This window comes from Garra rufa, chromosome 1 (genome assembly GCF_049309525.1).
Source record: "Garra rufa chromosome 1, GarRuf1.0, whole genome shotgun sequence".
NCBI lineage: Eukaryota > Metazoa > Chordata > Actinopteri > Cypriniformes > Cyprinidae > Garra > Garra rufa.
Genome location: NC_133361.1, coordinates 15,100,736 through 15,126,104, shown reverse-complemented (window position 1 = coordinate 15,126,104; position 25,369 = coordinate 15,100,736). Strand labels below are relative to the sequence as shown.

The 25,369-nt window shown below is 41.9% G+C and overlaps 1 protein-coding gene across 1 annotated transcript; it reads left to right on the top strand.

Annotated features, from left to right (window-relative positions):
- The first annotated feature begins 645 nt into the window (after positions 1 to 645).
- On the top strand, positions 646 to 25,123 carry LOC141289078 (uncharacterized). Its single transcript, XM_073821239.1, has 9 exons — positions 646 to 1,249; positions 13,156 to 15,212; positions 19,736 to 19,754; positions 20,239 to 20,298; positions 20,524 to 20,583; positions 20,742 to 21,476; positions 21,561 to 21,599; positions 21,721 to 22,374; positions 23,877 to 25,123. The coding sequence occupies exons 1-9, from the start codon at positions 787 to 789 to the stop codon at positions 25,121 to 25,123; spliced, it is 5,334 nt and encodes a 1,777-aa protein (XP_073677340.1). The 5' UTR covers positions 646 to 786.
- The last annotated feature ends 246 nt before the right edge of the window (positions 25,124 to 25,369 follow it).

Genomic DNA, 25,369 nt, shown 5'->3' with positions numbered 1-25,369 from the left:
ATTTCAGATCCCTGGAGTAAACCAGTCTTTGATCTGAGCAGTGCATAATATGTTACTGTTGTTATATAACTGTTGTTTATTCTTTTGCTGCTATTGCGTTTATTTCTGAAATTCAAACTCAGGACTTAAAAGCACCATGTCATAACAATGAACTGGAATATACAGATGAATTGGCCAGAGGTGTGATAAAGACCAGACCACACAAAAGCCAGAGCTACACAGCAAATTCCAGTTGCAGTTAAGCGATTCATTGAGTAATAATTGAGCAGTGACTTTCTGGATCTTTGATGCTGATCTAGACATGCAGCTGTAAAATACATAAGGGGAAAAAAGCATACTAACCAGATTTATTTCCATCAACGACATAAACTATTATTGAGTTTATTGATTTTAGTTTGATTTAAAAAAAAATAACTTTTCTCTGGCTGCTGTTACGCAGTGTATAGGACAAATTTGTCTTGGTCCTGGTCTGGGCTGGTCTTGTTGATTGGCCTGGGTCTTGGACTTGGAGGTCTGCCATTGTATAATGTATAAACATTCTAATGTCTCTTAATGTGTTTTTCAGTGTCAGCAAATGTCTTTAGAAAACAGAAGCTAAATCTGGTGTTGTGTGGAAATGATACACTTATAGTCTCTGTGTCAAAACTCTTAAGAGGGGAGAAGATTAAACCATCACATGAAGAAGCACTCCGGTCAGAGAGTGTCTGGAGAAAAGTGGAGCTTCATGATCGTCTGATCAATCTGGTGGAGCTTCCAGCTCTCTGTCGACTCTCAGAGGAGGAAGTGATGCGTCAGACTCTCCGCTGTGTGTCTCTCTGTGATCCTGGAGTTCATGCTTTCATCATCATTCTTCCTGTTGGTCCTCTGGCTGATGAAGACAAAGCAGAAGTAGAGAAAATTAAAATAATATTTGACTCCAGAGAGCACTTCATACTGCTCTTTGCTACAGATCTCACTGATGAAGGATTTGCAACAGAGTTTATTGGATCAAACGCAGATTCAAAGAGGTTAATCAGTCTCTGTGGGGGTCGGTACAGACTGATGGGGTTAAAAGGACCTGAAAACTCAAGACAGATCCCAGATCTACTGGATTATATAGAGAACATGAAGACTGAACCATATTCTCCTCATATGTATTTGAAAGTTCAAGAGAACAGAGTCAGACAGCAGCTTGATGAACAACATAAGAAAGAAGTGAGTGAAATGGAGACCAAAATCAAAGAGTTAGAGCAGAAAATTCAGTCAGATGGTGAGTGGATTTTTTTGTTCTGTACATTATATATATTACATATTGTCTAGAATACCAAAGACAGTAAAAAACCATGTGCTTCCTCAGCTGATTACAATAACTACAATTACTATAGGCTTAAATACTACGGCCTGGTTTCACAGACAGGGCTTAGACTAAGCCAGGATTAGTAAACACGCAAGCTTTATAACAGCTGTTTCACCAGCATTTGACCCGAAAGCCAGCTAAACATTTTTGTAATTGACCAGTAGGGGAGAGCGGGGCTCAACCTAACATTTTTTGAATTTGGCAGTTTATGTAAATCCACGTGGGGTTCAGAGTGCAATTTTTATCCACATTATTTTCAAATTTGTCTAGTTCAAATATATTAATTTGTTTCATATTTACAGTATGTACGTTTTTCGTTTTTTACCTCAAAACAGTTTGTTTGTAAATGCACCCACCGAGGGCGATTCCTTATTTTTTCAAGAATTATTACGCTTAGTTGGGAGTCTAGAGAAGTGTCTTGTGGTGTTTGGGGGCGATTTAAATGCGGTGCTGGATCCACCGTTAGATAGATCTCATGTCTCTAAGTCTTATTTAGCGATCTCTGGATGTTTTAATTCATTTTTGCGACACTCCAATATATGCGACGTTTGGCGTTTACAAAATGGTGGTGCTAGGGATTATATATTCTTTTCAGCTTGTCATTAGAGTTATTCAACGATTGATTATCTACTCATGCCCCCTTCACCGATTCCCTATATTAGTAAAGTTAAAATTCTACCACTTCTTTTATCTGATCATTCTACGACAATTGCATCTTTAACTCCTGCATCGTTGGGCACTAAACTCAACCGATGGAAATTTAACACCTCCTTGTTACAAGATTGTACATTTGTGGCTGAGTTACGCAGCTCTTTGACAGAGTTTTTACAGATTAACAGAGATTCAGCCTCTGACCCCCAAGTATTATGGGAAACCATTAAATGTTTTATTAGGGGTAAATGTATGAGTTTTTCATCCTTTAATAAAAAGTGCAGAGAGGGCTGTAAATGTGAATTAGAAAAACAGATTAATCTATTAGAAAAGGAAATAAAATATAACTTTTGTGGGACTAAAGCCAAAATAGTAAATGTCCTTAAATTGGAATTAAAATCCATATATTTACATAGAGCTGAATTCATCATGCATCATACTAGACAATATATTATTTCCATGGAGAACGGTGTTGGCTTTGAAGTTGAAACATAGTGAATCTAAAACTAGTATATCAGCTATTAGACATGAGGGCTTAGTATATACTCAACCTAAGGATGTAAACAGAGTATTTAGAGACTACTACCAACATTTGTATACTTCAAAATCCAACTCTGACCCAACAAATTTTCATTTATTCCTTAAACATTTAAATTTACCCAAATTAAATGACGCTCAGCTCAACATATTGGATAACCCCTTGACAATCGAGGAATTAAAATCCGCTTTGGATTGCATGAATAGTAAGAAGGCCCCCAGAGTTACTGAAGACATTATGGGACATAATAGCACCTTTGATTTTTAATTCTCTTAACGTTGCGTTAGAAAAAGGAGCTTTACACAGGGATCAAACTACAGCTTTAGTAACTTTGCTGCTTAAGAAAGGTAAGGATCCACTTGAATGCTATAGTTACATGCCAGATAGCCTTCTATCCAAAGATTCAAAGCTTTTGGAAAAGGTCCTGGCCTTAAGATGGGATCGATGTATAGGAGACTTGATTACCTATGATCAATCAGGTTTTTTAAGGGAGAGATACACTGCAGACAGCATATGTAGGCTTCTGCATATTATTCAACAAGCAGACTTATATACAGCTTCCTCTGCAATCCTTTCTCTGGATGCAGAGAAAGCATTTGACAGAATTGAGTGGAGCTTTTTGTGGTCTGTCCTAGAGTATTTTGAGTTTGGTTCCTTTTCTCTACAAGCAGTTAAAACTATTTATTCTGAATGCTCAGCCAGAGTAATCACTGGTTCTTCTATCTCCCCTTCCTTTTATCTTGGCAGGGGCACTCGTCAAGGCTGTCCCCTGTCACCCTTGCTTTTTAATTTATCGTTAGAGCCTTTGGCCCAATCAGTCAGACAATCTTCTGCAATAGTTCCAATAAGTTGTATGAATACATCCCATAAAATATCACTTTACGCTGATCACGTTTTGTTGTATATATTGTGACGAGCGTCCCGGACAATCATCAGCGTCGCCCTGGAAACCAACGAGCGCAACGCCCACACGCTCATCACAGTGGAATCGGACTCAGCTGCCGCTCATCAGCCGGCGTCCTTATAAACGGCACGCCGGTGACTCACTCTGAGAACGATCTCCACAGAGCTCAGACACTAACAGTTTCTCTCCTCTCTGTTCTTCCAGACAGCAGCTGACGTCCGATTCCCCTGCACATACCACTGGATTTACACAGAGCACAAGGATTGAGAGCACCGACCGTCACGAGCTTCACTCAGTGCACCGCCAACTACTTTCACTTTGTTGCATCTTTTCATTAATAAATCCACCCTCCGGGACTGAACTGTGAGTTTTCTGTCCTGTGCTTCTTCCCACCCGTGACAGTCTGGTGGAGAATGCGGGCAGATTGGTGAAGATTTCACAGGCAGAAAACGTTTTTTTTTCTCACCTATTTGTTTTTTTTTCTGTTTTTTCACCATGTCCCGGTCCACGGCGGTAGGCGTGCGCTCCTCCCCCGAGATGGACCAGCTGCTACAACGCCTCACCGAGGTCAGCATCCGCCAACAACAAATCGTTGAACATCTGGCCACCCGGCAGGGCGAGACGGAGCAAGAATTAGCAGGCGTTGGCACCCCTTCTCACCGGCGAGGCACAGCGTGCATATTTCTCTCTCTCTCCTACGGCTGCGGAGCAGTATACGGAAGTGAAGAATGAAATTCTCGGTCGATTGGGACTTTCCCCGGTTTGTGCTGCGCAGCTGTTCCACGACTGGGAATATAAACCTCGACTTCCCGCCCGTGCCCAGGTCGTTGAACTCGCCCGCCTGGCCCGTCATTGGCTATTAGAAGGTAACCCATCAGCAGATCGAGTAGCGGAGCACGTTGTCATTGAGCGCCTGTTGCGGGCTCTACCCCGCCCCCATTGCCAGGCTGTGAGTATGAGAAGTCCGTCCACTCTGCAAGAGCTCATCGACGCGGTGGAGTTGGCGGATGCTACCCAACAGCGGGAGGCCGGGGAGAGAGCGCCGCCTTTTCCCCGGAGGGTGGTCCAGGAGCGACGCGCCGGAGGGCACACCGCGACCGTTCAGCAGGCCGGCGGCTCCCTCTCCGCGGGATGAACCCATGCCAATGGAAGCTCCAGCGACCCCTACCAGAAACTGGCTGGCAGGCTGCATTGTACATGCCGACTTACCATCAGGAGCTCCGGAGGTGGAAGTGAAAATCGGCGGGAAGGTGTTCCGGGCCCTTCTGGACTCCGGCAGCGCGGTCAGCCTGGTCCAGTCCCATCTCCTACCTCCCAAGGCTGAATCCAAAGCTGTCCTACCTATCACCTGTGTCCACGGAGAAACGAGGCAGGTCCCAGTACGGCGAGTCACCATTTCTGCCTCCTCAGGTACCTGGCCAGTAGAGGTTGGCCTTGTCAAGGATCTCCCCGTGCCGGTACTGCTGGGAAGGGATTGGCCAGGTTTTGACCGCCTGTTTGCAGCCGCTACCCAGCCTGCCAGCCCGAGAGGGAGCCGCCGAAGACCCAGGACACCTCGTGGACCACGCCGTCGCCCAGTCCTTCTGGCCTCGGATAGCGGGAGAGATGGTGAGTCCCCTTCACAACACCCTAACGTTTTTTATGATGTCTTCCAACAGGCTACTGAAGGGGGCTCGTTCGCCAGGGAGCAGCGAGAGGATGACCGGCTCAAACATTGTTGGAGTCAAGTACGAACCGTGGATGGCCGAGACGTCCTACCAGCCCCACACCCTCTCCCGCACTTCGTGGTCCAAAATGGCCTGCTGTATTGTGTCGCACAGCGAAGGGGGGAGGAAAAACGCTTACTCGTCATACCCCGGACAAAGACGGGGACGATCCTGGAACTAGCTCATTCGCACCCCATGGCTGGCCACCTGGGTCAGGAAAATACTGTGCGGAGGATTCGAGACCGTTTCCACTGGCCCGGTCTGGACGGTGAAGTTAAACGGTTTTGTCAAGCCTGCCCCACTTGTCAGCGGACTTCCCCGAGGAAACCTCCCCCCTCACCGCTGATTCCTTTGCCCATCATCGACGTGCCCTTCGAGCGCATCGGGATGGACCTGGTGGGCCCGCTGCCGAAGTCTGCCCGGGGCCACGAACACATCCTCGTGGTGGTTGATTATGCCACGCGGTACCCTGAGGCTGTTCCCCTTCGAAGGGCCACCGCCAAGAACATCGCCCAGGAGCTCTTCCAGCTGTTCAGCCGCGTGGGCATACCCTCCGAGATCCTGACCGATCAAGGTACTCCCTTCATGTCCCGGCTAATGGCAGATCTCTGCAGGCTGCTGCGGGTGAAGCAGTTGAGGACCACCGTCTACCACCCGCAGACCGATGGGCTCGTCGAACGCTTTAACCAGACCCTTAAACAGATGCTTCGACGAGTCACAGCAGAGGACAGGAGGGACTGGGACCTGATGCTTCCATACGTCCTCTTTGGCGTCCGAGAGGTCCCTCAGGCCTCAACTGGCTTCACCCCATTCGAGCTCCTCTTCGGCAGACAACCCCGCGGCCTCCTGGATGTGGCGAAGGAGGCCTGGGAGCAGCAGCAGCCTGCCCGTCACCGCTCTGTAATTGAACACGTCCAGCAGATGAGGGAAAAGATCGACCGGGTGATGCCATTAGTCCGGGAACACCTGGCCAAAGCGCAGCAGGCTCAACAGCGACACTACGGCCGGACCGCCCAACCACGGGAGTTTCAGCCAGGAGACCGAGTAATGGTCCTAGTCCCCACAGCGGCCTGCAAATTCCTCGCCACCTGGCAAGGGCCCTACACCGTCATCGAGAGAGTCGGGCCCGTTAATTATCGTCTCCGACAACCTGGCCGAAGACGTGCAGACCAAATCTACCACGTAAACCTCCTCAAAAGATGGGTCGGGACTATGGACCAGCTCGTGGCCTTCAACACCTCCGAACCCGTGGTTGTGGATGTGAACCCCCACCTTTCTGCTGCCCAGAAGGGAGACCTCCAACACCTGATCGGTCAGTTCTCCGATGTGTTTTCGCCACTCCCCGGGCGGACCCACGTTCTACATCACGACATCCGCACCCCACCTGGAGTCGTCGTTTGGCAGCGGCCGTACCGGGTCCCAGAGGCTCGTCGGCAGGCTGTTGAGGACGAGGTCCAACAGATGCTGAAGTTAGGGGTGATTGAACCATCTCGCAGCCCATGGTCCAGCCCGATCGTCATGGTCCCAAAACCGGACGGCACCCTCCGGTTCTGTAACGACTTCAGGCGACTCAATGAAGTATCGGAGTTTGACGGCTACCCCATGCCTCGAGTGGATGAACTCCTAGACCGATTGGGACGGGCCCGGTATATTTCGACGTTGGACCTAACTAAAGGTTACTGGCAAGTACCTCTCTCGGAAACCGCCAAACCGAAAACCGCCTTTTCCACCCCCAGCGGCCACTGGCAATACCGGACCCTCCCCTTCGGTCTTCATGGAGCCCCAGCAACCTTCCAACGACTAATGGATGTCATCCTCCGGCCACATCAAGCGTACGCCGCCGCGTACTTGGATGATGTAGTCATCCACTCAGAGGCATGGGAGGACCATCTCGACCGTCTCCGGAGGGTGCTGACTGAACTATGAAAGGCTGGGCTGACCGCCAACCCCCGCAAATGTCACCTGCCGTTACAGGAAGCCAAGTACCTGGGTTACCAAGTCGGAAGGGGATTAATCAGGCCACAAGAAAAGAAGGTGGAAGCCGTAAGGTCCGCGCCAAAACCGAAGACGAAAACTCAGGTACGGGCTTTCTTGGGGTTGGCGGGATATTACCGCTGTTTCATCCCTAACTTCTCCTCTCTAGCCGCCCCCCTGACAGATCTGACCAGGAAGGGACAGCCAGAGAGAGTACAATGGTCTCCAGCAGCGGACGATGCCTTCCAGGAAATCAAAAGGGTCCTCACCTCTGAACCGATCCTGCGGGCTCCCGACTTTAGCTGTCCCTTCCTGCTACAGACGGATGCTTCGGACACGGGCCTCGGGGCAGTCCTCTCACAGGTCCAGGAGGGCGAGGAGCATCCAGTCCTTTACATCAGTCGAAAGCTGGTCCCATCCGAGAGAAATTATGCCACTGTGGAAAAAGAGGCCCTGGCCATCAAGTGGGCAGTCCTGGAGCTGCGCTACTACCTCCTAGGCCGGAGGTTCACCCTGGTAACTGACCACGCTCCACTCCAGTGGATGGCCAAGGCTAAGGACACCAACGCCAGGGTGACCAGATGGTTCCTCGCGCTCCAGGACTTCCACTTTGACATCAAACATCGGGCCGGGGCCGCCAACTCCAACGCTGATGGACTCTCTCGAATCTGGGCAGCTTTCGCAGGTCTGTCAGGGGTCACTCCCCACCCACCCCCTATTTCTCCCCTGCTAACTCATGTCTTCCACAGGACCAGGTCGACGCTTAGGGGGGGGGGAGTGTGACGAGCGTCCCGGACAATCATCAGCGTCGCCCTGGAAACCAACGAGCGCAACGCCCACACGCTCATCACAGTGGAAACGGACTCAGCTGCCCACCCGTGACAATATCAAACACCACAGACTCGGTTAAGAAATGCTTAAAATCATTTGATAAATTTGGTAATGTTAGGAGAAGAGAGAAGGACCCAGAGGCGAAGGCCAGGAAAAGCAACAGAAATCTTTTTTGTTCTTGGCAACAACAATAATAATTATAACTCAGGCTGTCTGCCGACCACCTCCTCTTCGGTAGCGCAGATTAGGTTTCTGTGCAGGATAAACAGGAAGGAAAAGTCTCTAAAGGACAGGAGCGCTCAAACCCCGGCAATGCAGCAAGGGGGAAATCCTCTGCAGGTAAGGGTTAGCCAGCAAAGGGTGTCAGGGGTGGGTGAGTCGCCGAAGATGCATTACTGGATGACTGGGTAGACACAGAAGACTCTAGACAGTTACTTGCAAAACGACAGGACCATACAAACACACGACAGGACCAAACTTGACTTGACTTGATAGCTTAACTAATTCAGGAACAAGTTAAGAGATCACAGAGAGATGGAGTACAGACATGTAGAGTAATAATCTGTCAGTAAAGCCCAGAAACAAACAGGTAGAAAAAGAGAAGGCAATCAGAGCAAAATGGGGAACAGGTGCCGTAGCAATCAGCGCGAGCCCAGATTGCGATAGCAGACAGCTGGAGTAGAGAGAAAAGACATAGAGAGAAGAGACTAGATGACGTGAGTCAAACCCGACCCGCAACAGGTAAACTGTCTGGTTAGGAAAGGAAAGGAGGTGACGTGAGGCCAAGTATGGTGACCCATACTAGGAATTTGTGCTCTTCATTTAACCCATCCAAGTGCACACACACAGTAGTGAACACACACACGGAGCAGTGGGCAGCCATTGCTGCGGCGCCCGGGGAGCAGTTGGGGGTTCGGTGCCTTGCTCAAGGGACTCACCTCAGTCATGGTATTGAGGGTGGAGAGAGTGCTGTACGTTCACTCCCCCCACCTACAATCCCTGCCGGACCTGAGACTCAAACCCGCAACCTTTGGGTTACAAGTCTGACTCTAACCATTAGGCCACAGCTGCCCCCTTACAAGATTAATTGGAACAAATCCATACTTATACCCCTTAATTTAGCTGCTAAATCAGAATTTACCCACCACGATTCCTGTCAGTGACCAATTTGATTATCTTGGAATCAGAGTTTCTCTTCCGAGGGAACTCTCACCACGTCCTCTAGGGGTCGCTATTGGGGAACGCTGCAGCGTGACTCTTGTTTGAAGAATGCATATGAAAAAACTACATTAAATGGCCGACGACAATGTATGACGTCACTGCGGCATGACCGCCGCTGATGGTGCGTCACTCCCGGGCTTCACTGTATAAAAGAGGCGCCGATGTAAACACACATCATCTTCGCCGTCTTCAGCTTCTCTTTGTCTAAGAGTACATGTATTCTCTCACTGAAGGCCTGCGTGTGACGTGTGTGGTAATCTGATACCCGCACTTTCACACTGAGTTTTTGTGCGGTGAGAACGCAAGCAACATTAGCTCTTGAGAGAGTAGAATGCAATCGGCGCTCATTGCTTATTTGTAACGAGAGGCACGCTCTCATACCCACTTACACGACTCTCAGCTATGTGGGTGTGGTAAATTACAGCACGTCCAGCTCCCGAGGGAACTAATGTGCTCATCGTGAAAACGCATTCGCAAAGGAGGTGAGTTTCTCTGTTCCTCATTTTGATGAGTGTGTTTACCTCTCACGGTATTAACTAACGCATTCGCGGTGTTGCCAGTGGCTCCTTGCTTGCTTTGTTCCTGAGGGAATTTGGTGCTTGAGCCGAATATGTGCTGCGCGCCACGATTGTGGAGGTAATTAACTGCCAAAAAAAAAGGGGGGGGGGGGGGGGGTTCCTGAGACTAGTTCAGCCATGATTATGGAAAAACAGTCTTATTAACTGCAGCTGTCTGAGGCTAGCTGTGTGTTAATTCTTCCCCCTTTAGGGTCTGGAGGCTTTTGGTCAGTTTTCACCTCTGGTGGTCCTTCCTACACACACAGATATCTGAGGACCCCTTTGGGTTTTTTTGAGCAGTTCTCTTTTAGCTCTTGCCTAGATGGTGCTGTCTCCACTGCTAGGGTTTTAAGTAGACAGTCCACTCTGTTGGTTTGGGCTGCGTTTGGGAGGGCTAGCCAGAGGTCTTTCACTGATCTGTTAGTTTTCCCAGGCTCATTGACCTTGCTGGATTTATGTGACTATGGACAAGGTAGACCACTGCCTTTAAGTCCTTCATTCCATGAAGGCCCAGGTCTGAGCCCCAATAACACGAGCTCCCTGCGTGCTACCTTGAACCTGTAACTACTAAGCGGTTCTTATGTCCCATAAGAACCTCCGCTACCTGTGGTCCAGATTTGAACTCCTTAAACAGGTTTTGTTTAAGTTTGAGTTAAATGCTGGTCACTTATGGGTGAGTACGGTCCATTTTTTCTTTTTAATAAAAGAAAAGGAACTTCATACTGTCTCAGGCCTGTGTGTTGTGTTTTTGCTTCTCGGAGAAAAATATGACGAGTCTATGGTCCTATGGATTATGGTTACAGCAGTGTTCGTCCTTTCCACGCCACAGGTCGTACGGTAAACCACCCTTACAGCATTTGTTATACATAGGACTTATGTCCTCTTCAAGGTAAGCCCCCTAAGTTTCTTTCTTAGGATTGCCCTTGACATGTTTAACGCTGTCCTTTGCAGGCCTTTTCTGAGAATCCCTCTTCCAGACCCTCTCTGGAAGAGGGATTGCAGAGCCGGAGAGATCTCATCAGCGGAAGGTTCTTTCCAGCAACTCCTAAGTTTTGTCTCCAAGGAGCAATTTCTCAGTCCTCTAGTTGCTGCTCCGGGGAATTTATGTCCTGTTGAGACAGGAACATAAGTCCACCTAGACTGGGGTCTGTTGATCCCCCAGTTAGTCTTAGGGCAGAGTCGGTTCAACCTAAGTAGTACTCCCCTTTCCGCAGAAAAGTTTTATTCAGAGTACGACCGGTAGTGACGCAGCAGCAGCGGCGGTCATGCCGCGGTGACATCATATGCTGTCCCCAGCCATTTTACGTAGTTTTTTCATATGCATTTTTCAGACACGGGTACATAAGTAATCTAGAGATGTTTTCCTTCATTATCTCGTATTTCCAAGTGGAACTATCAGTCAAGATTAAGAGTGATCTTCTGTGTCGGTCTCCACTCTGTTTGGCTCTTCATGGAAGACTAGCTACTATTAAGATCAATATACTTCCGAGGCTAAGCTTTTTATTTTTAGTGTTACCTTTGACACAACCTACTGGTTGTTTTAAAGAGATCAATACAGCAGTATGCAAATTCTTGTGGAATAATAAACAGCCTAAAATTCATTTTAAATCTATGCACTGGCTAAAACCTCATGGTGGTTTATCCCTACCAGATTTTTGGTCCTATTATTTATCATACCAGGCATGACTACTTTGGACATGGCTAGATGTTGACTCCCCTGTCCCATGGCATATTTTAGAAACTTTTGGAAAAGTTTGGTCCAATTATATGCCATTCTATTAAAACCTGGAAATCAACAGAGAAGATTATGGGAGCTTCAGATTCTTATAGTGACTCTACCCCCATTTGGCATAACAATAATCTTTGCACTGGTAGCAAACCATTAGTTTCCAAATGCTGGGTTGAATGTGGTATCCACACTTTTAAAGACCTGTACAGCGATTATGGGCTCAAGTCCTTTCAGATCCTAAAGTTTTTCTGTACTTAAGATTAAGATCTGCACTAAAAGCTTATGGAATGCCCTGGTAAATATAAAATATCTCCCCATCCTATGCTAAATTGGATAGATTCTAGTATGGCTTCTAGAGGTATTGTGAATATAATTTATAAATCACTCCTGATTCGACAGTATTCAAACATTCCGAATGAGGGTTTCTGGGAAAGAGAATCTAACACTGTGATTGACTGGGATAATCTCTGGGGAAATTGTTTTGTTACCTCTAAAAACCTAGCTCACCCAATTATCCATTATAAGTTAATCTGCCACTCCTTGTTTATTATATGAAATGTAAAGAAAGTCTGACCCCTTCTGTCAACTGTGTAATAGCTCTAGTCAAGGTACATATATTAATATATTCTGGGACTGTTCCGAAATTGACTTGCTCTGGTCCTTGGTACAGGGCTTATTGTCAGATCTTCATAATACTCAGATCCAAAAGGACCCATTGCTTTTTCTTTTGCTGGATGATTTGTCACTAAAGTTATCTGTCAATAAGGATTCTATCTGCTGCTCTGACTGCTGCTAAAAAGGTTATTTTAAAACTGTGTTTGGAACCATCGACCCCAGTTAGATTGATGTGGATGTCATACTTGCTGGACATTGCCCGCTTGGAGTGCACCACAGCCAAAATACATGGTACCACCATTTTGGTTAGACCTTATTGACATCCTGATTGTGTTGGGTGTTTTTTTTATATATATATATGGGCAGATCTCGGGCTCTACTGTGAAAAGTTATAAACTAAAAATGTTTAATAAATAAAGAATCGAGAAAAAAAACAACAGGTAAAATTAGTGTTTTTTTTTTTACTACCATTTAGATTTTTTAATCAAAGTATATTGCAAACTTTTCATTAGGACCCTAAAGCATCATATTAACTTTTGTAAAATGGGCATCCGATGACCCCTTTAACTAACATTAATTAATGGAACCTTAATGTAGAGTGTTACCTAAAAACTTATACAGCTGCATTTTTTCCTAATATTTTTAACTTTAGGGGCACATACTGTAACTGCATTTATGGACTACATAGTTGTTGCCATGCATCATTTTAGTCAACTGTACAGAAAGCAAGATGATCAGACCTGTATGTCATCTTACATTTCATACAGTTGACTGTTGACAAACGTGATTCAGGGCAGTTATATGCCCTAAAAATATACGATATGCACATATGAATTTTTGTATTTATATAATAAATATTTGATATTTATTGTTATCAATTGATAAATGTTATCACACAAGAAGAGACAAAAAATATCACATGTATGCTGTTATTGTCCTGAAGAGCAAATGTGATTTCAAAGTTCTGTAAATGAGAAGTTAATATTGTGATACATTTTGGATATTATATAGATATATTTTGGTGATATTCTTTGATGTGTAATTTATTTATTTACAAGATTAACTGATTAATACACAAATGCATTATTTTCAGGTGCTGAAGTCGAAGCAGATGATCTGAAGAGTTTGAGGATTGTTTTGATCGGAAGGACAGGAAATGGAAAGAGTGCAACAGGAAACACTATTCTGGGAAAAAAAGAATTTCATAGCCAGTTAAACACAGATTCAGTGACGACTGTTTGCAAGAAAGCAGCAGGTGAAGTTGATGATCGATCAGTAGCTGTTGTTGATACTCCAGGACTCTTTGACACGATACTGACAAATGATCAAGTGGTGGAAGAAATAGTGAAATGTGTTTCACTGTCATCACCTGGACCTCATGTTTTTCTCATCGTGTTGAGTTTGGGAAGATTCACCAAAGAAGAAACGGACACTGTGGATCTTATAAAGAAGACCTTTGGTCCAAAAGCTGCTCAGTTCAGCATCATTCTGTTCACTGGAGGAGACAATCTTGAAGATGAATCCATAAAAGATTTTGTGATGAGAAGTACCAATGCAGAACTGAAGAAAGTGATCAGTAATTGTGGAAACAGATTCCTGGCTTTCAATAACAGAGAAAAACAAGACAGAACTCAAGTGATTCAACTGTTAAACATGATAGAAGAGCTGAAAAATACTAATGCTGGTCGATACTTCACTAACTGCATGTTTGAGGAGGCAGAGATGTCCATTAAAAAGAGAACGGAGGAAATACTGAAAGAGAGAGAGAGAGAAATTCAGGCACAAAATGAGAAATTGAGAGTCAAATATGAGACAGAAATGGAAGAACTAAAGACGAGACTAGAAGAAGAGAAAAGAAAAGCAGATGAGGAAAGAAAACAAAGAGAGAATGAGTTCAGACAAAAAGAGGAAAAACTTCTAAAAGATTTTGAAGAAAAACACAAATTAGAACAACAGAAAAGAGAGGAGGAAAACCAGAAACGATTAGAGGAGGAAAAACAACTAAGAGCTGAATATGATGAAAAAATTGAAGGGATGAAGAGAGAGACTGAAAATCAGAGATTGCAGTATGAAAAACAGCAAAAAGAGAGAGAAGAAGAAGATAGAAAGAGAGAAGAGAAATACAGACAAGAGCAAGAAAATATGAAACATGAACAAGAACGCATTATAGCAGAATTAAAGATGAAACAGAAAGAAGAAATAAAAAAGAGAGATATGGAGAAGAAAATGAGAAATGAAGAAGAAGAGAAAGAAAGACGGGAATGGGAGAGAAAAATAAAAGAAGCTGAAAATAACACTAAAGAGATTCAAGAGGAAATTAAACGACAGCAGAGAGAATGGGAGGAGGAAAAGAAACAACAAATGAGAGAACAAGAAGAAGAAGAAAGAAAGAGAAAAGAGAAACACAAGGAACAACTGAGGGAAAAACAAGAAGAACTGGAGAAAATGAGACAGAGATTTGAAAGAGAAAGAGAAGAAGAACAACAGAAGATAGAGGAGGAAAAACAGAGACAGAAAAGAGAAAGAGAAGAAAAAGAGAAAGAATATAAGAAAAAGAAAACTGAAATGAAAAGTCATTATGAAAGTCTGGAACAAGAGAGAAAACAGGACTGGGAGAGAAGAAAACGAGAAGATGACGAGAGACGAGAAGAAGAGAAAAAGACATGGAAGGAAAAGATTGAAAATCTGAAACAAGAGCAAGAAGAAGAGATCAAAAGAAGAGAAACAGAAGAGAAGGAGAGAAAAGAAAGAGAAAAGAAAGAGAGGGATGAAATGAATCAGAAACATGAAGAGGAAATAAAAGAGATGAAAACAAAACATCAAGATGAAGCCAGAAAACAAGCAGAAGAATTTAATGATTTCAGAGAGAGAAAAGAGCAGCAGTTGAAAGAGATGCTGGATGAACGTGAGAAACAATATGAATTACTAGAAAAACTCTGTCAACACCTGAAAAAACAGAAAGAAGAAGAAATAAAAGAGCTGCAAGACCAGAAAGAAAAAGAAAGAAAAGAGCTGCAAGACCAGAAAGAAGAAGAAATAAAAGAGCTGCAAGACCAGAAAGAAGAAATAAAAGAACTGCAAGACCAGAAAGAAAAAGAAAGAAAAGAGCTGCTAGACGAAATTGAAAACCTGAAGAAGAAAAAACAGTGTGTTATTATGTGATGGTTTGATAGATTTGTTTTCAGCCTGAGGTGGAGCTGTTTTCTTACTGTCAGGATCCCCTAAATGAGTTACTGTGCACTAGAGACTTGCGCGGGACGGATTTTTCAGTCTCGCCCCCGCCCGCTCCCGCCGAAATAAATGTTATCTCGTCTCCCGCCCGCAAAAGCCCACATAAAATTAACCTATATAGATTTTTTCAGTACATCGGTTGAATTTACATGAAAAAGTTCTGTAACATCTCGTACAGTAAGTTCCACTAGACCCCAGCATAAATGCTCTGGATAAAATATTTGTTATTTAGGCTAAGCATCAACATTCACAAACCACTGTTATTCTTAACAAAAAAGCAAACATGAGCTACTGCGTGCATCCACTCTGTTGCGTTGGGTCCCGCGGGATTGCAGGTCTGCCCCCCCCCCCCCCCCCACCCCCCACCCCCTTGCTGAATGTGATAGTTTTTGAAAGTCAAACCGAAAAACAGTGCGCATAATAAAGCTATTGACTATCCATGACATAATAGGCATTTTTACATTTATGTACACAATAATAATCTTTTACATCATAATCCTTTCGTTTTTACAATTTGGCACGCTTGTGTGCTGCGCGTCCCTGTGTGTGTATTAAGCAGACTGTATGCTCATCTTAGGTCAGAACTCTAAAAAAAATTACACTTGCATTGCGCATGATAGGGACCATAGTGTTTAGTTTGTTTCATTTTCAGTACACATATGTGACCCTGGACCAAAAAGCAATCATAAGTGTAAATTTGTCGCAATTGAGATTATGTCATCTGAAAGCTGAGTAAATCCATTGATATATTGCAATGCATATTACTAATCAAAAATCAAGTTTTTATATATTTATGGTAGAAAATGTACAAAATATCTTCATGGAACATGATCTTCACTTAATATGCTAATGATTTTTGGCATAAAAGAAAAATCTATATTTTTGACCCATACAATGTATTTTTGGCTATTGCTACAAATATACCCGTGCTACTTAAGACTGGTTTTGTGGTCAAGGGTCACATATTAGTTGTCTAGCTACTGCAATGCTTTCTATTCTTGTTTAATCTTATGATTTTGGGGTTTCATGATATGTTCATATGTAGGAAATAATAGGGATTTTGAGGTTTTATGGGATGTTGATGTAAAGCTTCCTAGACTTAGCATTGAATCTGAAAAAACAACAAGTGCTTTTTGATTTTTACACTTTATTTCCTGCTTTCTTTTCTTTCACAGCTTCCTCTGTCCTCTTGGCTAATGGCTGTTTTGGATTTTAAATACAAGATTAAACTGATGTCTTCCGATGGCATCTGGTAAAAAGATTAGATTCAGTAGGATCCATGAAGCTGTATTTGGTTTTGTTTTCTATTCTGTTTCAGTGTGGAGTTCAGAACAGAATCAAACTCAATAAACCAGTAATTCAAATATTAAGAGAAGAGACACATGGCATGACAGCTAAGCACATTTTTGCTCAAAAAACTGTTTTTTGCCTTTCAAAGTAAAATTTATATGATCAAGGTTTTTTGAGTGTTGCGTCTGAACAATTATAGACAAGTTTGAAAATATTTTACACATGTTTTGGTACTTTAGCAGGCTATACAGTCTATACAGTTAGCATAATGTTAGCTCTAAAATGCAGGATCATGCTAGTCTTTCAAAATTGTCGGCGGGGGTGATTTGTGCCAGTGGGGTGTTAAGTAATAGTCTGGATCTAGACCATCAGGGGTGACCAACCCTGTTCCTGGAGATCTACCTACCTGCAGACTTTAGTTCCAGTCCTGCTCCAACACAGCTGTCTGTAATTAACACATGCTACCTAAGAGATTAATTAGATTAGTTTGATTAGGGTTTGAGCTGAACTTAGTATGATGGTAGCTCTCCAGGAAAATGTTTGAGCATCCCTGATCTAGACTTACATGCCTTACATAACTGACATACGGATATAATCTGTGTGAGGAGATGAGCGTGCCTCATCAGTGTTTGATTTACCTGCCGTTTGTCAGTTTTTTAAGGGGCTTAAATCACAATCGGATGTTCAGAAATGTTTAGAAATAAGTCATTTTTTTCTTATATGTTACATGATTGACAGACAGTGTTTTGTTGATAATTTTGTTTTGTTCTAATTATTCACAAATATCATGTATTGTGTATTTGAGTTTTTTTGAATTTTCTGAAAAAGTAGAAAATATGACATGCCAATAGTTTAATAAGGTAACAATATCTAAATAAACCTTAAACGAGTAATCTTGTATTGAATTTGTCTTGATTTTATATAGCATTACAGTTCATGAAATTAAAATGTTCTTTTTTACTTCAATAATCTCTGGCACAATTTACCCCGATGTATTCTCCCCAAAGGTACAACTTACCCTGCGGCAAGTTGTGCAACGAGACCACTTTTTTTTCTGAAAGCTATAATTCTGAATCAGTTTATTTCAGATCCAAAGTTATTGTTCCCAGAGATGCACCACATCCTGAAACATATGTACATACTTAAACTGGAGGGATTACTGTCATGGCTTTACTTTAAAGTCACTTTGAGTAAAAACTGGCACAACTCACCCCACTCCCCCTATGTGTCACATGAAGCTGCTGTCTGTGTAGAGCGTCTCAAATCACTCACTAATAAAGGTTTATTATCTGTAGTAGATAGAACCTGAGACAGACTGGATGATGATTATGAATCATAACTATGTGCCATATAAACACACACACTCTCCTCTCGGCACTTTCTACTTGTACATTTCAGGGTAACTTTAATATTTATTTACGTAAAGTATCTAGATTATAAACTGCTGCATAATAAACTACAGGAGGAACTAGTTCAGGACTGAAATGCCTTAAACATCTGTTACTCTCATGTGGTTCACACTGGATTGAGAAGTTTACCGTAGTAAATAGCTGCAGATTCGAATGAAGCAATGTGGTGTCTCTTCATTTTCTTTTCACTCTTGAATGTTTTCCTGCTGTTCTTTCTGTTTCTCTGAGTAAATGAGACTGAAACCTCTTCTCAAATGTATGTAAAGATGAGTGAAGTACAGAAGAGACAGATTAAACCTCACAGATGTTTAAAAGCAGCTGTGTGAAGCTTCCTCAGATAACTGTCCTCTTTCATTTAAACGTCTTTTGTTAATCTTTCCTTTCCAGACCCATTTTCAATGATGATTATTATCAGTCAACAAATAAATACATTTGAAGTCAAGTTTACACCTTTCAGAATCTGCAAAATGTTAATACTTTTAACAAAATTAGAGGGATCATACAAAATGCACGTGAAGGTGCAATGAGATGTTTAACATAAAAGACATTTGCAAATAGTCCACAAGAGAAAATAATAGATGAATTAAAAAAAAAATTACCCTGTTCAAAAGTTTACATGCACTTGATACTGCATTGTTACCTGAATGCTCAATCCACAACGCTTTTTTTTTTTTTTTTTTTTTGTGATAGACAATCATGGGTCCCTTGTTTGTCCTGAACAGTTAAACTGCCTGCTGTTCTTCAGAAAAATCCTTCAGGTCCAAACATTTTTTTTTTTCAGCATTTTTGTGTATTTGAACCCTTTCCAACAATGACTGTATGATTTTGAGATCCATCTTTTCACACTGAGGACAACTGAGGGACTCATATGCAGCTATTACAGAAGGTTCAAACGCTCACTGATGCTCCAGAAGGAAAACTATGCATTATAAGAGTCAGGGGGTGAAAACTTTAGAACAGAATGAAGATGTGTTATTTTCCTTATTTTGCCTAAATATGTTTTTCTTTCTTTTTTTTCTGTTTAGTAGGCTACTGCCCTTCGGAAGCTACAGACAATATAACATGTTTCCCAGAAAAAAATAAAAATTACCCTGATCTTCAAATTTAAAAAGTTTTAACCCCCCGGCTCTTAATGCATTGACTTTAATTCTGGAGCATCAGTGAGTGTTTGAACTGTACATGATACATCTTTGAAAACGATTAAATTAATTTTAACTCAATTTTGTGCATCTTTGATCCTTTTAGGGTGGGAAGCAGCATTTAGTCAGTTTCTAGTTTGCTGTCTGAGAAGGGAGAATTAAATCCTACAATTAAAGTTATATTGTAGACAAGATTCACCTCCACTAGGACAGTCATCTTTATAAAGTCATTTGATTAAGGAATATTAAAAGTCATGTTATAACTGTTGCAGCCGTGTTTTACTGAGATTCTCAGTAGTGTTTAAAATTTCAGTTTTAATTATTGGAACGTTTAGCTTTACCTATTTATCATAAAGTTTGTAGATGACATTCTTCTAGATGCATTTTGAATGTAGGCTAAATGTTGCGTTAAGCTTCTGTTTTCACCGTTTATATCATGTTATATTCATGTTATATCAGTTTATATAATTCATATTTAGTGGCGATTGATGACAATCGGTGAATCATTTAAAATCAAATAACTTTTTTATATATATGTATATAAAAGAAACGAAATACTTTCTTTGATTCTCTTAGTATTTATCGTTTGTCTTGTGATTTAAAGTCTCCACAGGAGGGCGCCGGTGAGTTTTTACTGTACAAGTGCATTTGATCGTCACGTGACTTTCGCTTTTACAAACCTAACGGAGTTGCTGAGATTATGGCACACAGCGCCTGTGAGATCTGGATTTAACTAACCACACACTGTACTAACATAGTGCTTGAGTTAACCAGCAGAATTAACGCTTACTGACTATGGATAATCTCCCTTAACCAACATAACCTTTTCTTTTTCGAGTTGTTTGCTGAGCTGTTGTGCTGGCTAGTGTTAGTTTAATTTTGTAATTTCCAGACGCTACACGAACATTCATGTAAAGTATAACAACAAAGTTGACTGACAAACTATATTTTTAGGCATGTTGTTTTTATATTGTTGTCATAATGGCACGACACTGAAAGCTCTAAGCTGGCTTATTCTAATTTGATTACTTTGCCACTTGTAGCAATTGTTAAAAGTTACTTTCAGCGTGTTATTGTGCAGATTATAATGTAAAATTTTTGTTTCAGTGATTGCTGGATCTGATCTTGCTTGCAGTAGTCGGAGCATAGATCAACCTCCTCCTAATAGTAAGTCTTTATATTTATAAAAAGGACCTACACAATGAAAACTTTAAATCAGAATTCAGTTGCAAATATGCATCACGGTGGATACTGTTTCCCTCTTTAAAAAAAAGATTAAGATTAAGCATATGTGTTTTGAGTTTCAGTAAGTGATGTGACTGATGTAATGTGTTGAAAGTTATTTTCCACATGCTATTGTGGAGATATTGTAACGTAAGACTTTTGTTTCAGTGACTGCTGGATGTGATCTTGCTCGCAGCAGTCTTTGCAGCATAGGTCAACATCCTAATAGTAAGTCTTTATATGTATTAATACATGAAGAAAATAAAGAGTGCGTGGAGATTTGGGGCAGAATCAGAATTCAGTTCCAAATATGCATCATGTTTTTTTTTTGTTTTTTTCTCTCTTAAAAAAAGATTAAGATTAAGCATTTGTGTTTTGTGTTTCAGTAAGTGATGTGACTCCTCTGAGGGTTGTCCTCCTGGGGAAGGATGTGTCAGAAAACAGTCAAGTGGGAAACTTCATTTTAGGACGAGCAGCATTTGACAGTGAAGCTTTTCCAGGCATTATAGAGAGACTGAGAGGACGATTAAAGGACAGACATGTAACCATCATCAACAGTCCTCAGCTGCTCCAGACAAACATCTCAGATCATCAGATCACACAGACAGTGAGAGAGTGTGTGTATCTGTCTGATCCAGGACCTCATGCGTTTATAGTCATACTACAGTATAAAGACTTCACTGAGGAGGACATGAGAAGAGTGAAAATTGTCCAGAAAGAATTCAGTGATGAGGCGATTAAACGCACTATAGTGATCACGACTGATGAAGAGCCACATGATGCTGAAGGAGCGTCTGTGAGAGCTAATGAATTAATTAAGCAGTTAAACACTGAATGTGGAGGAGGACATCTGCAGCTTGATCATAAAAATGAGGAATGGTGCTCAATAGTATTGCAACGATTAGAGAAAATACTTGAAGAAAACAGTGAAGAATATCTCACACATGAGCCGTATCATGATACAGAAGGATCATCAGTTGATGAAGACTGGAGCAGATCTTCTACCTCACTCAGAATAGAAGAGGAAGATTCAGATGCAGATGATGATGGGAAATCAGGCACTCATACAAAGAAAAAGGAAGCAAAAGGTTTTCTTCATAATATATCAAAAATATCTCTTCGTAAGTATTCCTGCTTTTGCAATGACATATTCAGCTGTGTTCTGACACTAGTTCTGTATTCATGTTTCCACACATTTTTTACAGTTAGTACTCCAGATCTAAGAGCAGAGCGTCGAGCAAAGAGTAAGTTTATGAACCGAGATAAAGCCAAGTGTTTTTTAATTACTAATACTTATGAAATTAATATAATAAAAAAAGATATTTGAAAACGTTACAGTGAACTCTTTTATTGTTGTTGTTTAAGGAAGCGTATATGCGAGCAGAAAACAGAAGCTGTGTGTTGTGTTGTGTGGAAGCGATGGAAGACTGAAAGCCTTCGTATCAAAACTTCTAAGAGGAAAAAAGCAGTTTCTTCCCCTCTTACACCTGAAAGAGAAAGAGTGTGCAAGGAGAGACATGGAGCTTCATGGACGTCAGATCAGTCTGGTGGAGCTTCCATCTCTGACTCAGCTCTCAGAGTATGAAGTGATGCATCAGACTCATCAATCTGTGTCTCTCTGTGATCCTGGAGTTCATGTTTTCCTCCTCATTATTCCTGACGCTCCACTGACTGATGCAGACAAAGCAGAAATGGAGGCGATGCAGAAGACTTTCAGCTCAAGGATCAAAAACCACCTCATGGTTCTTATAATCCAGGAGAAGAACATGTTTAGTAAACTGATCAGTAGTAAAACTCATATGTGTCCTCAGTCATTTGGAGGTCGACAGTTTGTTTTGGAGAACGGCTCACAGATTCCAGATCTGCTGCAGGATGTGGAGAACATGGTACAAGAGAACAGAGGAAGTTGCTACACGACCTTTATGTACCTTCAGGCTCGAGTAGAACTGGAGAGAAACAAACACAGAGCTGAAATAGAGGAACTGAGAAGATCTTTGAGGAAAACTCCATCAACAGCAGGTATGAGTTCATGAAAAAGTGTGTTAATGTGTTCTTGCCCATTATGTAAATTGGGTGTGTGTTTGAATTTGTGAAGATCCTGTAAATTAAATTGTTATATACAGTGGTGTGAAAAAGTGTTGGCCCCCTTCCTGATTTTTGTTTGTCACACTTTAATATTTCAGATCATCAAACAAATGTAAATATTAATCAAAGATAACACATGTAAACACAACATGCAGTTTTTGAATGAAGTTTTTTTTATTATGAAGGGAAAACAAAATGGCTCTGTGTGAAAAAGTGTTTGCCCCCTAAATTTAATAACTGGTTGGGCCACCCTTAGCAGCAACAACTGCTATCAAGCGTTTGCGATAACTTGCAGTGAGTCTGTTACAGTGCTGTGCAGGAATTTTGGCCCACTCATCTTGGCAAATTTATTGTAATTCAGCCACATTGGAGGGTTTTCGAACATGAACCGCCTTTTTAAGGTCATGCCACAGCATCTCAATAGGATTCAGGTCAGGACTTTGACTAGGCCACTCCAAAGTCTTCATTTTGTTTTTCTTCAGCCATTCAGAGTTGGATTTGCTATTGTGTTTTGGATTATTGTCCTGCTGCAGAACCCAAGTTCGCTTCAGTTTCAGGATTTTTTTGGTAGACAGCAGAATTCATGGTTCCATTGATCACAGCAAGTCTTCCAGGTCCAGAAGCAGCAAAACAGCCCCAGACCATCATGCAGTGTTACTTTTACTTTTACTTTTTACACACACCTTCCAAAAAGTTCAACTTTTGTCTCGTCAGTCCACAGAGTATTTTCCCAAAAGTCTTGGGGATGATTAAGATCTGTTCTGGCAAAACTGAGACGAGCCTTTATGTTCTTTTTGCTCAGCAGCGGTTTTCATCTTGGAACTCTGCCACGCTGGCCATTTTTTGCCCAGTCTCTTTCTTATGGTGGAGTCATGAACACTGACCTCAACTGAGGCAAGAGAGGCCTGCAGTTCTTTAGATGTTGTTGTGGGGTCTTTTGTGACCTCTCGGATGAGTCGTCGCTGCGCTCTTGGGAAGGTTCACCACTCTTTCATGTGTTCGCCATTTGTGGATAATAGCTCTCACTGTGGTTCACTGGAGTCTCAAAGCTTTAGAAATGGCTTTATAACCTTTTCCAGACTAATAGATCTCAGGGGCAAACACTGTTTCACACAGGGCCATGTGGGTTTGGATTTTTTCCCTTCATAAACAAAAAAACCTTCATTTAAAAACTGCATGTTGTGTTATCTTTGATTAATATTAAAATCAGTTTGATGATCTGACTCATTAAAGTGTGACAAACATGCAAAAAAAAAAAATCATTAAGGGGGCCAACACTTTTTCACACCACTATTTATCCACCTTATTTTCCAATATTTAAGTAACTATTTTCTGTCAATATAACTAGAAGAAGGTTGCTTTAGTAAATGTGATTTTATTTTATTTATTTTTTTTATGTTTCATGTCAGTAGTTGTTCTTTTCTTTCTTTTTGCAGGTTTAACAAACAGTTATGTTGCTGTGAGGATTGTGCTGCTGGGAAGGACGGGTGTTGGGAAAAGTGCAACGGGAAACACGATACTGAGAAGAGAAGCTTTTATATCGAAACTGACTTCACGCTCAGTGACCAGAGAGTGTGAGAAAGAAACTTCAGAGTTCAACAGAAGACGGATAACAGTGATCGACACTCCAGGCCTGTTTGATACTGGAGTTGATAATGTTGAGACCAGGAAGGAGATTGTGAAGTGCGTCTCAATGGCGGCTCCTGGTCCACATGTGTTTCTGCTGGTGATTCCACTGGGACGATTCACTCAAGAGGAGAAAGATGCAGTGAAGATGATCCAGGAGATGTTTGGAGACAAATCAAGAATGTACACCATGGTGCTTTTCACCAGAGGAGATGATCTGAGAGGAACAACAATTGAAGAATTTATTGAAGCTAATGATAGCTTACAGTACCTCATCCAGCAGTGTGGAAAGAGATACCATGTGTTCAATAATAATGAGACTAAAGGTAAGAGACAGGTTTCTGCATTGCTGGATAAGATTGACTGTATGGTGGCAGCAAATGGAGGGAGATTTTACACCAGTGAGATGTTCCAGCAGGTGGAGAAGAACATCAAAGAGGAACAAGACAAAATCATGAAAGAGAAAGAAGAAGAGATCAAGAGAAAAGAAGAGGAGCTGAGAGCCAAATATGAAGCAGAAATTGAACAAATGAAGAAAGAAAATGAGAGAGAAAGACAAGAGATGCAGAGTGAACTGAGAAAAAGTGAGGAAGAATTCAGAAAGAGAGAAGAAGAGATCAAGAAAGAAACGGATGAAAATCTACAAAAAGAGCTGCAGAGAAAACTAGAGGAGAAACAGAAATTATGTGAAGAAGAAAATGAAAGAAAAGAAAAAGCTTTGGGAGAACAACAGCAAAACTTCATAAAATACCTGGAGGAAAATCACAAGAAAGAAAAACAAAAACTCCAGGAGAAGATTCAGAGTGAAACAAGAGAACAAGCAGAGCGTGAATATCTCATAAAACTTGAAAGAGAAGTAGCTAAAGCTTTAAAAGAAGCTGAAGAACAACTACCATGTAGCGCAAAACGAGCTCGAGACTGGAGTCTGTATGGAAGTTTTGTTGGAGCAGCTGCTGGAAGTTTAGTTGGTTCTTACGAAGACGTCGTGTGTTGGATTATCAGCATACGTTCTAAATATCAAGCTCAAATGCAAACTGAAGAGTATGTTCAGGTATAACCCCATTTCCAAGCAAATTGGGACGCTGTGTAAAATGCAAATAGAAACAGAAAGCAGTTATTTCATTCACAATAGAACATAGAAAACATGACTGAGGAATTGTAGCATTTGAAGAAAAAAATTGACAATTTTACATTTGATGTCTGGTCTCAAAGTTGGGACTGGGGCAACAAAAGGCTGAAAGTAAGTGTTTCTAAAAAAGAAACAGCTGGAGGAACTTTTAGCAACTAATTGTTAATTGGGAAC

What these genes read in the sequence shown, in the direction of transcription:
- LOC141289078 (XM_073821239.1), top strand. Translation starts at nt 787, where the DNA reads ATGCGTCAGACTCTCCGCTGTGTGTCTCTCTGTGATCCTGGAGTTCAT. An exon ending in CATAGGTCAACATCCTAATA is followed by an intron (nt 20,584 to 20,741) that starts GTAAGTCTTTAT and finishes TTTGTGTTTCAG; the next exon opens with TAAGTGATGTGACTCCTCTG. An exon ending in AGCAGAGCGTCGAGCAAAGA is followed by an intron (nt 21,600 to 21,720) that starts GTAAGTTTATGA and finishes TTGTTGTTTAAG; the next exon opens with GAAGCGTATATGCGAGCAGA.